This window comes from Microcaecilia unicolor, chromosome 1 (genome assembly GCF_901765095.1).
Source record: "Microcaecilia unicolor chromosome 1, aMicUni1.1, whole genome shotgun sequence".
In the NCBI taxonomy this organism is placed as follows: domain Eukaryota; kingdom Metazoa; phylum Chordata; class Amphibia; order Gymnophiona; family Siphonopidae; genus Microcaecilia; species Microcaecilia unicolor.
The window spans coordinates 375,255,400-375,270,648 of record NC_044031.1 but is presented as its reverse complement, the minus strand read 5'-3'; the positions used below and the strand labels follow the sequence as shown (position 1 = coordinate 375,270,648).

The 15,249-nt window shown below is 42.8% G+C and overlaps 1 protein-coding gene across 1 annotated transcript in view; it reads right to left on the bottom strand.

The window, feature by feature from the left end:
- The window catches only part of TRIO (trio Rho guanine nucleotide exchange factor), a 905,131-nt gene that overhangs the window by 456,417 nt on the left and 433,465 nt on the right, over nt 1-15,249 (bottom strand). Inside the window, 3 exon segments of the mRNA XM_030209962.1 lie at nt 7,192-7,288; nt 7,290-7,381; nt 11,039-11,151. Of these exon segments, the coding sequence (XP_030065822.1) occupies nt 7,192-7,288; nt 7,290-7,381; nt 11,039-11,151 (302 nt within the window).

Genomic DNA, 15,249 nt, shown 5'->3' with positions numbered 1-15,249 from the left:
TGGTATTGATTAGGCACTTATATTGAATGTCACATTGTAATTTTAAACAAAAAGTCTCATAAGCCCAGGGTACCATTAATTTGGACACAACCTGAATTGGCTTTCATCATTGGCCCCCACCTCCTCCAAAAACACCTGCAGAGCAAAACAACTCCAAAATGGAGAAAAAAGATCTGCAGTAAAAAAACGGAGGGGTTCAAATGTGACAATTTTATCATCAAAGTGCACAAGCAAAAAACCAAATTGTGCTTCTAACCTTAAACTTGCTACAATCGGAAGAAAAGTTTAAAGAGTGAGTCATATATAGATGGGAACAAAATAAGAAAGTACTTAGCTTCACCAAGGAAATACTGGCAAAACACCGTCCCAGAGCTATTTCTCAATTTAGTATACACCCAATGTCCATGATGTTTTGTCTCTAGTCAATAGTGCCTTCAATCAACGGTGTCTTCATCAGGAGAAAATACAAAAATGACCAACTGGTCATTTTTCTATTTTCTCCTGATGAAGTAGCGAAACAGAAGGAATCCTTTATATGTTGAGAAAGATATTGAGAAAGAATTTTTGATAAAACTGTTGACTGAAGACACTATTGACTAGAGAATCATCTAGTTTTTAAAAATGTAGTATTGTTTGGGAACATTAATATACATTTAGAAGATCTGTCAGACTTCTTAGGGTCGTCAAATTTAGTGTGGCCTAAGTTCCAGTCGTCCCATGAGAAGGGTCATAATTTAGATGTTTTAGCTTTTTCAGATTCCTATTTGCAAACTACGAAAATAGATGCTGTCTCATGGAAACCTTTAGTATGGTCAGACCATTTATTAGCATTTACTATAAACTGGAAAGAGAAAGGAAAACAAAGTGCACAACTACATCTTTTGTAACCATGAAAGGTAAAATAGATAAAGTTGAATTTTGGAGTAGAATAGAGCAGACATTCTGAAAGTAATCCTGATTCAAGGTTTATTGAAAATTAGAATATGTCTGAAGTCGTCTTAAATATTATTGCACCTAGGAAAAAGAAGCAGGTTAGGGATCAAAAAAATAACCCATGGTTAAATGCTAAATTGAAGAGTCAGAAACAATGCCGCATATTAAAGAATATCTGACAGCAAATAGAACACCAGAGAATAAAGGTGTGTGGAAAGAAGCAATTAACACACAAACTGATAAGGGTTAAGAACAAGGTATCTTATACACAATTAGTGAATAAGGAACTGCTCAATCAGAACAAACTTTCAGATAGTGTAATATTATACAAAGCCTAATGAACAGGTGGAAGAACCGACTACCCTTTCAGTACAAATGCTAGCAGATTCTTAAATAAAAAAATTTAAAAAAAAACAGTAAATTGCAAATGGAAACTGTTCAATATAAGAATTTAGCCAAAGATTTAAATATTTATCAAGCAACAAATAGAACTATCCCTGATGACAGCTACTGAACAGATTTTATACCAATACAAGATGTTGGATGCTTGTCCGCTGTATTTAATAAAATCAGCTCCAAAACAATGTTGAATAAAATTAAAAGTTTGGATTAATCATCAGCTGGCTTTAGGTAAGTTTCCAATAGAAGATGTAAATATAATTCAGATGTCACTAATTGCTACTCAACTGCATCAATCTCCTTATTTGTCAAAATAATACAGGGTTTGATGACTAAGCAACTAATTGACTATCTGGAAAAGTTTGACGTATTACACGATTCTCAGACTTCCGTGAATACTTCAGCACAGAAACAGTACTTAATGCTTTATGAATTCGATCTGGTAGAACTTCAACTGTTATTAGGAATCTTGGACAGTATTGGCAATGGAAAAAGTGTGCTGTCTTGGTTTGTAGGTTCTTTTACATCTAGACCATATAAAGCTAAAATGTACTATCAGAAACGTGGCGGGCAGAATGTGGAGTTCCACAAGGTTCTCCTCTGTCAGCAACGCTGTTTAACATACTAGTGTTCTCGTTGGGAATAGTTCTGAGATCTGCTGGCTATAAAATGTTCAGTTATGCCGATGGTATCGCGATCTTATTACCTGTCTCAATCAGCCAAAGATACTGCTATTAAGATAAGGAATTGTATTCGATTTCTTGAGTCATGGATTCAGAACCATCGTCTGAAACTTAAAGAAAAAAAATTAAGTTTCTACTATTGGGTCAGGATGATGGCATGTGAAATGATAGCACCTTGAAGATAAGAAGTCAGAATTTTCTTTTGAAGATATTAAAATTTTAGGGAACACTAGTTCCCCAACAATGGAATCTCAAATTAATAGGAAATTTCTTCTGATGAAAAATTTGAGAAGAATTCACTATTTGTTACATAATCTCAGTTTTCATTTGGTAGTCTAAAGTTTGCTTCTCTCAGTATTGGATTATAGCACTATTATATCTGCAGGATGTCAAAAAAATGTATAAACATAATTCAAACAATCCAAAATATGTCAGCATGACTAATATTTTCAGCCCATAAATATGATAAAGCTTCTTTACTGCTGAAAGACTCACACTGCCTACCAACTGAAGCTCGTATTCAACTTAAAGTTTGTATGATGGTTCATAAATCCTTTATGGATTGACTTCTGCTTACCTCTCCTTCAGATAACGGCGAAAGAAAAATGCTTTTGTGATTCCATGCAGCTACATTTATCTAATCCTAGTAAGTTGAAATCTAACAATTTCTTCTGCAGGTTTTGCCTATCAAGCTCCTGCTATTTGGAATACTCTTCCAATTCAAATTAGAAAGATGCAAAATTTTTCCTCTTTAGAAATGTTTGGTTGCTAATTAGACTCATTTTTATATGTATTTGCACTGTTAGTTCCCAGGGTCGGTCTGTTTTTTTTTCTTTGACTCTGTAATCCTCAAAGAACTCATAGGGTATCTGTAAAATATAAGATGCTTTGTAATATGATGTAATGTAATTATTTTTTTCTTCAACACAAGCTCTGCTGCATTGATTTAGAAAAGTAGATCGGCCTCAACCTGAAGATGCTGATGCGACCATCAGAGGTCGTCTCAGAAGAGTAGAAAGAAATTTTCAGTGATATCCTGATTTGACGATACTGGTCACCTAGGCATCTAATGCTAATTTCAGCCACTCATCGAAAAACAGTTGCACCCCCATCCAAAGGGCAAGATAGGGTGTGGGTTGAGGAAGCAAATGGCAGTTTTCAAACAGTTCAGTCAAAGAGACAAGAGTTGTTTGGACTACCCTTTTGGCTGTCTTCTTTCTCTTTGGCAACGCTTATAAATAAGAGTGTCACTGGGCTTATAAACTTCTCTGACAAATGGAAGAAAGTTTCTCTTTCAAAAGGAAAAATTTCTATACTTGGCTGTGCTCATAGACCTAGATGAAGGTTGAGAGAGAGACACAGACAGACATGCTAAAAGGGTCCTACAATGATCTATGAATGTATCAACAGTTTCTTTGTCTCTAAAGAGGTCATTTCCTGTACATTTGTATGGATATCTTTCCTAAATGCTGAAGTTCTTAACCAGTAACGCTTTCAGGCTGTAATGACTAAGGAGGAAATTCTAGTAGCAGTGTCAAAAATATCAAAAGCTGAACAAATAAGGTGAGAACTAAACTCACCAACATCATGTAAGACAAAAATGTGTTTAGTCAGATTGGATTGTGCAGAAAGGATTTTTTTTTGGAGGGGGGGAGTATTGTTTTTGGTTGTTGTTTTTTTTGGGGGGGAGGGGGTTATTTATAAAGCAAAGTTCTCATGTATTGCACCATGTACAACTGATGAAAAGTAGTTCTTATGAGAGCATGATTCCTTAAGGCAGAAAACAGTCAGGCAAGTACAACTTAAAAAAACACAATAACCCAAACTAAAACTTAGGTCCTCCCCCTTCGGTCCTACTAGACCAGCAGCAAACCACACAAGCTGTTTGAACATAAACTGCTGGAGACTGAGAAAATACTGGCTGGCTGAGGGTTGGCACAGTGTTAATATACAGGTCTCAGAATTCTAGTGCTCTCATTCTCCATTTGCTGGTAGGCAAGCATAACGCAAGTGTCAGCATCCGGACCAACCTGGAGGGCTGACAAGGAAAAGAATTTTTATAACAGGACTACTAACTTTGGAGGTCAAGTAGGCTCCTATTTTAAGCCCAGCACAATATCAGCCACAATCGTGGTTAAAATGTGGTACATAATAACACCTACACGTACAACTCATGACTCTACCTACGCTATACCCAAATTCCTCCTTGAACACATCCACATCCAGGCTGTATAAGTGCCTACTTGTCATAGCACACACTTATGTGTGGCAAGAAAAGCCCTTTATGTTTAATCTCTTTTATTGATTTTTACATTTATATCTTAACATAAATGTTAGAAATATATGAAAACACTTACAGGAAAATAATTCAAAATTATTCTAGGAAATTCCCCTTAATTTAGTCCACAATATATTGATCCAAGTATTAGGAAAAAAAAAAAAAAGAAGAAGAAGAAAAAAATCTTACAATACATTATCATTAAAGTGGTAGGGAGTTGACTAAAACTCGCAACTGAATACAGCGTAATTATCCAGTTGATGCTTCCAAGGAAACCTTTGCCTTTTCTTTAAAGGTAATAAATTCTAGCAATTTTGGGGGATTAAAGAAAACATAATTAATCATTTCAAGAGACACAAGACACCGGCAAGCAAATTTTAACTCAAACAATCCTCCTAAGTTGAGGACTCTTGGTTTATATTCCAAGAATTCTCTCCTTCTTTTTTGTGTATCCCTTGCTAAATCAGGAAAAATTTTAATTTTAGACCCCCAAAATAGCTCATTGATATGACAAAAATAAGAACACAAAATGCTATTTCTGTCCGGCTCTAAAGCAAAAGTCACTAAGAGAGTAGTTCTTTCTGTTACAACACTATCCAGAAAGTCAGCTAAGTTCATATCCCCCTGTGAGTTGTTCATTTGAGAGTCTTGAAATCCCTGCTATATATTGGGTCCTAACTATGGGCGGATAGCCCTCAGCTGGCATCCGCAATATTTCCCCAAAATACTTCTTAAGCATATCTAATGAAGGAATTAAAGGTGATTTTGGAAAATTCAAAAATCTCAAATTATTTTTCCGTCCTTGATTTTCCAGATATTCCATCTTACAAGTCTGAGTATCTCTCTCTTTTATAAGCGTAGAGGTAACACTTTTCAATTGTACCACTTCTCTTTCTAATTCTTCAGGTTTTTTTTTTCTTTGATCATAAGCATTATCAGACAGATTCTGATTGCTTAAGTTCTGTAATCTCTCCCTTAAGGGAGCAAGATAATGTAGAAAGAGTTAAGTTCAAACCTTGGATTGCATCCCAGATCGATTCCATCGTTACCACAGCTGGTCTCATCAAACCTTCGGTCGTGGTTGCAGAGCCCTGAACGGGAGTACAGGAAAGCTGAACCTTCTGCATTTCCTCTGCTGATATTCTCCCCGGGAATAAAGGGCAAGTGGGACCTCCTCTCTCTAGAAGCGAGAGCTGACCCATTCCGGCATCCCCATTTGTTGTGAGCCAGCCGCCCAATACTGCTTCCAGGTCGCGGAGGAGCTGTGATTAAGGGAGGCTCAAAGACACTCCCCTCTACGCTGGCGGGTCCACATCAAAAGACACGGAGCCCATCGAGGCGTCTGCTCTCCCAGCATTTTCAGCCCAAAATTCTCCATTGTTTGTTGGTGGCAAAGGGGGGACCTCAGCCAGACTCGAGGAGGTAAGTATGTCTTAGCTTTCCCCTTTATTTTCCCCATCCTCAGACAGGGGAAAAACTCTTAGCGACAAACTCCTCCGGACGAAAATTCAAGAGCCTCTAAACGCGTTACCGCTTCAGACGCCATCTTGGATCAGATCAAAAAGTCCTTTATAATATTAGGCCTTTAAGAAAACAGCTGTATATTCTGCCACATGTGAATTTTCTGTTCCTGAAGGAAACCATGGACTGGAACTGTCACTGTAGCTTTTGGAGCTTCTGCAAGCTTTAGTAAGCTGAAGATACCAGACCTTGGCTTGACCTTCTGATACTACTACTACTACTACTATTTAGCATTTCTATAGCGCTACAAGGCATACGCAGCGCTGCACAAACATAGAAGAAAGACAGTCCCTGCTCAAAGAGCTTACAATCTAATAGACAAAAAATAAATAAAGTAAGCAAATCAAATCAATTAATGTGAACGGGAAGGAAGAGAGGAGGGTAGGTGGAGGCGAGTGGTTACAAGTGGTTACTAGTCAAAAGCAATGTTAAAGAGGTGGCCAAGGATGGGGCAAGACGTAGGGGCTCAGGAAGTTTATTCCAGGCGTAGGGTGCAGCGAGACAGAAGGCGCGAAGTCTGGAGTTGGCAGTAGTGGAGAAGGGAACAGATAAGAAGGATTTATCCATGGAACGGAGTGCACGGGAAGGGGTGTAGGGAAGGACGAGTGTGGAGAGATACTGGGGAGCAGCAGAGTGAGTACATTTATAGGTTAGTAGAAGAAGTTTGAACATGATGCGAAAACGGATAGGGAGCCAGTGAAGGGTCTTGAGGAGAGGGATGGAGTGGAAAAAATTTCCTTTGCCAACTTTTGTACAAATTTTAGATAGAAGGCAAGGGGAACATGTGGAAGGATGAGAAAGGATGTACAGAGGATGGAAGGGGACTGAAACAAAAAAAACTTGAATTTAAAGTAAATGCCATACTGAATCAGACCAAACAGTCTATCAGCACAGCGTCCCATTTTCAACAATGGCCAAATAATATCTGACAGTATCCCAAAGAGTAAATTCAATCCTTGACGTGTGTATCCATAGATAAAGGAGCATAAAGATGTGAGAAAGCTAATAAAATGGGAACTGTTGTTAATGAAGAGATGAGAACTGGGGAGAGAGATATGAGAACAAGGCAATAAGGTAGAAAGTTTGGGTTTTGGTGATCAGCAGCCAGTTTTAGGTGGTGATATGATAGGAACAGCTCATGATGTACAAATACCCTATACAAACTGCAGTGCACACCCACACAAGACCCCTCAGGGAACAAAAAAAGCCAGGGAGAACACAGAAGGGGGGGAGGGGGTTACCTATCTGCTTAAATTATATTACAAGTGACTACATTGTTCCATGTTTGAGCATAATCTCAGCATTGTCACTGTCATTTACCCCACACCTCAAGGTCACACAATACTTGCACTGGATATTTTGCAGCTGGCATCGTACCTCTTTGACGTGACTGTGAAAAGACACAGACATGTCCAACAGGATCTTGCGCTGTTCCACTCGCCTCACAAAGTCCTGTATTCGGTCTTCCACTGATGGCAGCCTGATAGATTTCTTCCGGGTCACATTCCCCAGTCTGAGCCAGCTGCTCTGCTGCTTCTAGTAACTTGTCAGCATTGGTGTAAGTGTTCTGAGAGAGACAGAGAGACACATCATGGAATGACGGATACCCCAATGCAAAGCACTTTCCCTTGCCTCCAGCAGTAACCAATCACAGCATACATAGCAGGAAAGAAAGCCATAGCTACATAGCACTAGCCAAGTCGAACTTCTGTGGCATTCAATAGAAACTTGCTTCAGTAACATAAGCAACACTACCAAAACCTATCATGTCTGAAATCAAAAAGTGACTCAGCTAGCTACCAACTAATCAAGGTAAGAAGCAACACTTACTCCTTTTTAGAAATCTTTTGCCAGGAAAATAAGTAAACAGAATGCTTCTTTTTCTTTAACCCTACTTCCTGAATGGAAATTCCCAAGTGTACTACAGTCATCTTACAGAGGTCAAACAGTAGTAGTGTTTAGTTTTAAGATGACAACACTCTCAGGATAGCTCAGATTGACACTTCCTCTATATGATGTTCTGTAGGATTTGTTTTCAGATTATGAAGACTTCCAGTAGATTAATTTCTTCCACAATGTAATTAAACATTCAGACAGGGTGAAAACAATTTTGTAATGGAGCAATCTAGGTTAACTGAGAAAGTGGCCTCTTTCTCATATACTTAATAAATGTATAAAACACCTGCTTGTATTTATAAAATATTACTACAAGTCCAGCAGAAATTGCACTTAGATTCCAAGTGTATATAAGTTACACTGGTTCTGAAGCAGACCTAAATGTTAGTGCCCACTGGAGTACGTTGTAAGTCTTGACTCCGCCTACGCTCTGCCCAAACTCAGGCCTGGATCAATTACACACCAATAGGCATCATGCATAGTTAGGAATGATCTAATTTTATAAAACAGGCCTTGTCTTGTACTAAGTTAGCATTAACGTTCATATGTAGTAAAGTGGTGCTTGCGAGTTAATTGCTAGGGACACAGTGGTCCCTCCAGCTATCATGTCAAGAAGGATCAATCCTCTGAAGAAAGAGCGCCCTCATTTCCCCTGAGGGGGCCAGCTTCATGGATGGCAGTTACCCATTCTTCATATCTGGGTCAAATAACTTTGTCAGCACTGCTGGGAACATATGGGGGACCCACAAAATCTTTCTGGCAGAATAGGATGAAAAGAGTCAGGAACCCTGCACCAACATGCCAATTTAGGATTTTTTGATTTTAGATTTAGTTCTTGCCTTTCAATATGGGAGCATAAGTTGAGTTACAATCAGGTACTATTTCATTAAAACATATTCCATTCAATCTGGTGTCCTAGATGAGTACAATGTGTACAGACACAAATCACAAGACTATCAACCATTAATGCCACATAGAAGTCCTCCACCCCATGTAAGCAAATCTTGACTACTTACAGTCTTCAATTGCTTCCTAAATACAAGGTAATCTTTTTCAGCCTACAGTAGTCAGGCAAAGAATCACACAGCGATGCCCTCATTAAGAGAAACAGAAAAAAGGAGCAAGGTACCAAAAGACGAAGATACCAAGCATATAGTATCATAGGTCTATTGTTTATCACTTCTGAAGGGTTGCAGATGCTTTATTCATAATCGACATGGCCCATGTTTTCGGCTACTGCCTGCATCAGAAGTCAGTTAATTAAATCAATTGGAAAATCCTTCTCATCAACATCAATATAGGAAAATACACAAGCAGTGTCTCTTGCAAGACATTTACTTGCACCACATTGGATGTGCATTGCATATGCTCTGTATTTGCTTTGTTTATCCTGTATTGCCATTGTTAAGGGATCAAGACTCCTGACACATGTACACTCACCAAGACACAGCCGTGTCGAGTCTTCCCACAACAGGCCTTCAGAAGTGATAACAATAAAGACCTTTGATACTACATGCTTGGTATCCTTGTCTTTTGTCACCTTCACTCCTTTTTTTTCTGTTGCTGTTGCATACTCACGAGGATTGGACCTTCTCCTTTGTTGTTTTAGCCTATTTTGTCAGAAAGCAGAATTCCTCATTACAGACCACCTAGCATGTTTTTTTTTGTTTTGTTAACAATTGTTTAGGTAAGCTGTAACCCACTTACATTTTTAAATCTGTAATCTATCAGTACTGGTTCACATGCAAATAAAATTTAAGTTTATATAACCATAATCTTTCAGAAAGATATTCTGGGTTCTTTTCAGTCAACAGAAGTTTTTTGGAACTTCAGTTTCTTCCTTCCTTATCAGCCTGAACATTGTTTCACTTCATCTAAGACTCCTGAGGCAGGCACTTTTGCACTGAAACATGGCCATGTCATGGCCCTAAACCAAATCTCAGGGATCTATCCTGGGACCTCTTCTTTTCTCCATCTATACTTCTTCCCTTGGTAGTCTGATCTCATCCATGGTTTTCAGTATCATCTTTACGCTGATGACTCCCAGATCTACCTCTCCACACAAGAAATCTCAGCCGAACTCCAGGACAAAGTATCAGCCTGCCTGTCTAACATTGCTGCCTGGATGTCTCAGCGCCATCTGAAACTAAACATGACTAAAACTGAGCTTCTTATCTTTCCCCCCTAAACCAATCTCTCCTCCTCCCCCATTCTCTATTTCTGTGGATAACACTCTCATCCTTCCTGTCTCATCAGCTCTTAACCTTGGGGTCATCTTCGACTCCTCTGCACATATTCAGCAGACTGCTAAAACCTGTCGTTTCTTTCTCTATATGAGCACACTACCACAACCCTCATACCACACTCTATCACCTCTCGCTTAGGCTATTGCAACTTGCTTCTCACAGGTCTCCCACTTAGCCATCTCTCTCCTCTTCAATCTGATCAAAATTCTGCTGCACGACTAATATTCCGCCAGTGTCGTTATGCTCATATTAGCCCACTCCTCAAGTCACTTCACTGGCTTCCTCCGTTTCCGCATACAGTTCAAACTCCTATTATTGACCTATAAGTGCATTCACTCTGCAGCTCCTCAGTACCTCTCCACTCTCATCTCTCCCTACATTCCTCCCCGGGAACTCCGTTCACTGGGTAAATCTCTCTTATCTGCACCCTTCTCCTCCACTGCTAACCTCAAGCCTTCGTTACTTTTATCTTGCTGCACCATATGCCTGGAATAGACTTCCTGATCCGGTAAATCAAGCTCAATCTCTGGCTGTCTTCAAATCTAAGCTAAAAGCTCACCTTTTTGATGCTGCGTTTAACTCCTAACCCTTATTCATTTGTTCAGAACCCTTATTTTATCATCCTCACTTTAATATTCCCTTATCTCTTGTTTGTCCTAATTAGATTGTAAGCTCTGTCGAGCAGGGACTGTCTCTTCATGTTCAAGTGTACAGCGCTGCGTACGTCTAGTAGCGCTATAGAAATGATAAGTAGTAGTAGTCTTCTGGGAATAAACTTTGAATACAAGGATTATTTTGTCTCCCTTGTGTCATTGGAAGTGCCTACCCTCCTAACTGACTCCTTGTTGGCTATCTTTGCAGCAGAAAAAGGTACAAGCAAAGCTCTTCAGCAAAATCTGTAACACACAGCCACTGTAAAGAAAAGTCACTAAGTTTGGGGGGTAATTTTTCTCCACAGACTGTAGCAATTCCTTCTTGCCTGAGCCCACATGACATACACCAAACCATAGGGCTGGTTCTTGTTGTGCTTTTAAGTAGAAAATATGAGTGTTGTGGAAAGAGAACAGATCATCATCCCTCACCTGTGCAACTTCTTCAAAATCTTCATGGCGTTTCTGCAAAGCTCTGGCCCTATGCAGCGATTTCCCCACTCCTGTATGCTTGCTCAGGAAAGCCTCACCATGGTTATCAATCCCAGTCCCAGCACCTGCAAAGTAAATGCAGTAAGGTTATAAAAACTTCCCCTGCTTCAGCTATGAAAACCCCTGCAAAGCTTTACTTCCCTGGAGGACTTCCTGCTCTGTAAGACAGAAGCCATAAAGCTTAAAACCCTTTTCACAGAAACAATCAGTGGAGGAGGAAAAAGGTTTTTCATTCTCACATCATGTTACAGCTGCATCTAATGGCAATTTCCCATTAAAATACTGGCTACATTTACAGAAAAATGGTGGTCCAGTCATTGAACTCAGCAATACCCCAATTAGTTTCGCTTCCTTCTCCTCTGCAGATAATCCTGGATCTATATGTGAAGAGTAGTTTAAAATCAGACAGGGAAAGACGCCATTAGCAAACTGCCATTTCTTCAGGTGGTCAGATAAAAAGAAGTTATACATTTCTGCCCAAAAATCTTACTTCCTGCCAGTATCTGCAAGACTGCAGAGCCACAAAATTGGCCAGAATTCCCCAGCCACGCAGAATTCACTATCTTCACCCAGAATCTCCTCAGGGTCACTTCACTGGCTTCCGATCAGATACCGTATACAGTTCAGCTTCTCCTCCTTACCTACAAATGCATTCAGTCTGCTGCTCCTCACTACCTCTCTACCCTCATCTCCCCCCTACGTTCCCGCCCGTAACCTCCGCTCGCAGGACAAATCCCTCCTCTCAATACCCTTCTCCACCATCGCCAACTCCAGGCTCCGCTCTTTCTGGCTCGTCTCACCCTATGCCTGGAACAAACTTCCTGAACCCCTACGCCAAGCCCCCTCCCTACCCATCTTCAATCTTTGCTCAAAGCTCACCATCTTCAATGATGCCTTTGGCACCTAACCTTTTGGAAATCTAGACTGCCCCACTTTGTCTGTACAATTGTCTTTTAGATTGTAAGCTCGTTGAAGCAGGGACTGTCCTTCTACGTAAAATTGTACAGCGCTGCGTAACCCTAGTAGCGCTTTAGAAATGTTAAGTAGTAGTAGTAGTAGTGATGGGAAAAAAATATATGATATAAGGAACGGGCAATGGTACAAACATGTGATGAAGGGAGATAGGCTGGTTGGCGGCTATGCCACTTCTTCCCCCAGGCCTACCTTAACACATCCTGGTGGTCTACTTGCCTCTTCAGGGAAGGAAAGAACCCCAATTCTTTCCTGCCCACTGCCACCGCTCTCTCACTGGTGCACCTCTACTCATTCAAACGGCCACCGAGACTTCAAGCAGGTAATCTTATAGGATGCCACAGGAAGTCTCTGTGGCCAATTGCAAAAAGCAGCAGTACCGGGCCCCACAGCAGCAGGCAGGAAAGGTAAAATTATGTATCATATCTGATAATTTTCTTTCCATTAATCATAGCTGATCCAATCCATAGACTGGTGGGTTGTGTCCATCTACCAGCAGGTGGAGATAGAGAGCAATCCTTTTGCCTCCCTATATGTGGTCATGTGCTGCCGGAAACTCCTCAGTATGTCGATATCCAAGCTCCATCCGCAGGACTCAGCACTTAGAGAATTATACCCACGAAGGGACACTCTGCCCAGCTCACCACCGCCGAAACGGGGGAGGGGAATTAACCCAGCTCATCCCCACACAAGTGGGGGAGGGGAATCCGTCCAGCTCATCCCTGCGGAGCGGGGGAGGGACACCACACCCGCCGATGCGGGGGGATCTGGCTTATCCTGCAACCGCGGGAGGAGCTGACTGACCCTAAAACCGCCGAAGCGGGAGGGGTACAAAACTGCCCTACTGCCGCACGAAGCGGGAGGGAGCGCCGGCAGAATTTAAGTCTCAATCCAGCCCCGTAAAACGGAGGGGAGAGGAATGCAGCAGCTCACTGTAACACAAACTCGTCTCAACTCTTGAAGAATTCATTGAAAAACTTGAACACGAATTCCTCCTGAACAGGAATGAAGACTAAACTTGAACCTGAAATGCAACCAGAATATAAACAGTACAGATATCTGGGAGGGGCTATGGATTGATCAGCTATGATTAATGGAAAGAAAATTATCAGGTATGAAACATAATTTTACCTTCCATATCATCATGCTGATCAATCATAGACTGGTCGGGATGTACCCGAACCAGTACTAAGCTAGGGCGGGACATTGAAATCCCTGACCGCAACACTGAAGCTCCAAACCGGGCCTCCGCCCGAGCAGCCACAGTCAAGCGGTAATGCCTGGAGAAGGTATGGGCCGAAGCCCAAGTTGCCGCCTTGCAAATCTCTTCCAAAAAGACAGACCCGGCCTCTGCCATCGAGGCCGCCTGAGCTCTAGTGGAGCGAGCCTTCAGCTGGATAGGCGGCACCTTCCCCGCGGCCACATAAGCCGCTGCAATGGCTTCCTTGACCCATCTTGCCACTGTAGGCTTAGCAGCCTGCAGACCCTTACGAGGACCTGCAAACAGGACAAACAGATGATCCGATTTCCGGAAATCATTGGTCACTTCCAAGTATCTGATGATGACACGTCTCACATCCAGAAATTTGAGAGCAGAGTATTCCTCTGGGTAGTCCTCCCTACGAAAGGAAGGGAGACAGAGCTGCTGATTCACATGGAAGCGAGAAACAATCTTGGGCAGGAAGGAAGGCACTGTGCGAATAGTCACTCCTGCCTCAGTGAACCGCAGAAAAGGCTCTCTACATGAGAGCGCCTGGAGCTCGGAAACTCTTCTGGCTGAAGTGATAGCCACCAAAAAGACTGCTTTCAACGTCAGGTCTTTCAGAGATGCCCTCGACAAGGGTTCAAAAGGCGGCTTCTGCAATGCTCTTAGCACCAGGTTGAGATTCCACGCAGGCACCACTGAGTGCAGAGGAGGGCGCAGGTGATTAACTCCCTTGAGAAAGCGCACCACATCTGGCTGCGAAGCCAGGGAAGCACCCTTCAGGCGGCCCCTGAAGCAAGCCAGCGCCGCTACCTGGACTTTAAGGGAACTGAGCGACAGGCCTTTCTCCAGACCTTCTTGCAGGAACGCCAGCACTGAAGAAATTGGAGCAGTGAAGGGAGAAAGTGAGCCTGCTTCACACCACACTGCAAAGATACGCCAAACCCTGGCGTAAGCAGTAGAAGTAGAGCGCTTCCTCGCTCTCAGCATAGTGGCGATGACCTTGTCTGAGAAGCCCTTCTTTCTCAGACGCTGCCGCTCAATAGCCAGGCCGTAAGACCAAAGGGGGAGGGATCCTCCATCACCACGGGACCCTGATGTAACAGGCCTTGCTCCACTGGCAGCCGCAGAGGATCATCGACTGAGAGCCTGATCAAGTCCGCATACCAGGGACGTCTGGGCCAGTCCGGACCCACCAGGATTATCCGGCCCGGATGCTTTGCCACCCGGTCTAGCACCCTGCCCAACATGGGCCAGGGCGGGAACACATAGAGAAGCTCTTGTGTCGGCCATTGTTGGAGAAGAGCATCTACTCCCAGGGATCGAGGGTCCCGTCCTCTGCTGAAAAAGCGCGGCACTTGGCAATTGGCCAATGACGCCATCAGATCTAGGCTCGGCTGGCCCCAGCGCTTCGTGATGTCCAAGAACGCCTGAGCAGATAGCTGCCACTCTCCGGGCTCCAAGGTATGGCGACTGAGAAAGTCCGCCTTGACATTCATGACTCCGGCAATGTGGGCCGCTGACAGCTGTTCCAGGTTCGCTTCCGCCCACTGGCATAGATTCATGGCCTCCTTGGCTAGAGGGGCGCTCTTTGTACCTCCCTGGCGGTTGACATAGGCCACAGCCGTGGCATTGTCCGACAGGACCCGTACTGGCTTCAACGCCAGTACCGGGATGAACTCCAAAAGCGCCAACCGAATGGCCCTGAGTTCCAGGAGGTTGATAGACCACTTGCCTCTGCAGGAGACCAGAGCCCCTGCGCTGTCCTTCCCAAGCAGTGGGCTCCCCAGCCCGACAAAGAGGCGTCCGTCGTGACGACAATCCACTCCGGGGTCACCAGAGGCATTCCTGCAGACAACTTGACTGTCTGCATCCACCAGCTCAGCGCCTTGCGCACTGCTGGGTCCAAGGGAAGGCGCACAGCATAATCCTCCGACATCGGAGTCCAGCGCTGCAGCAGAGAGTGTTGTAGTGG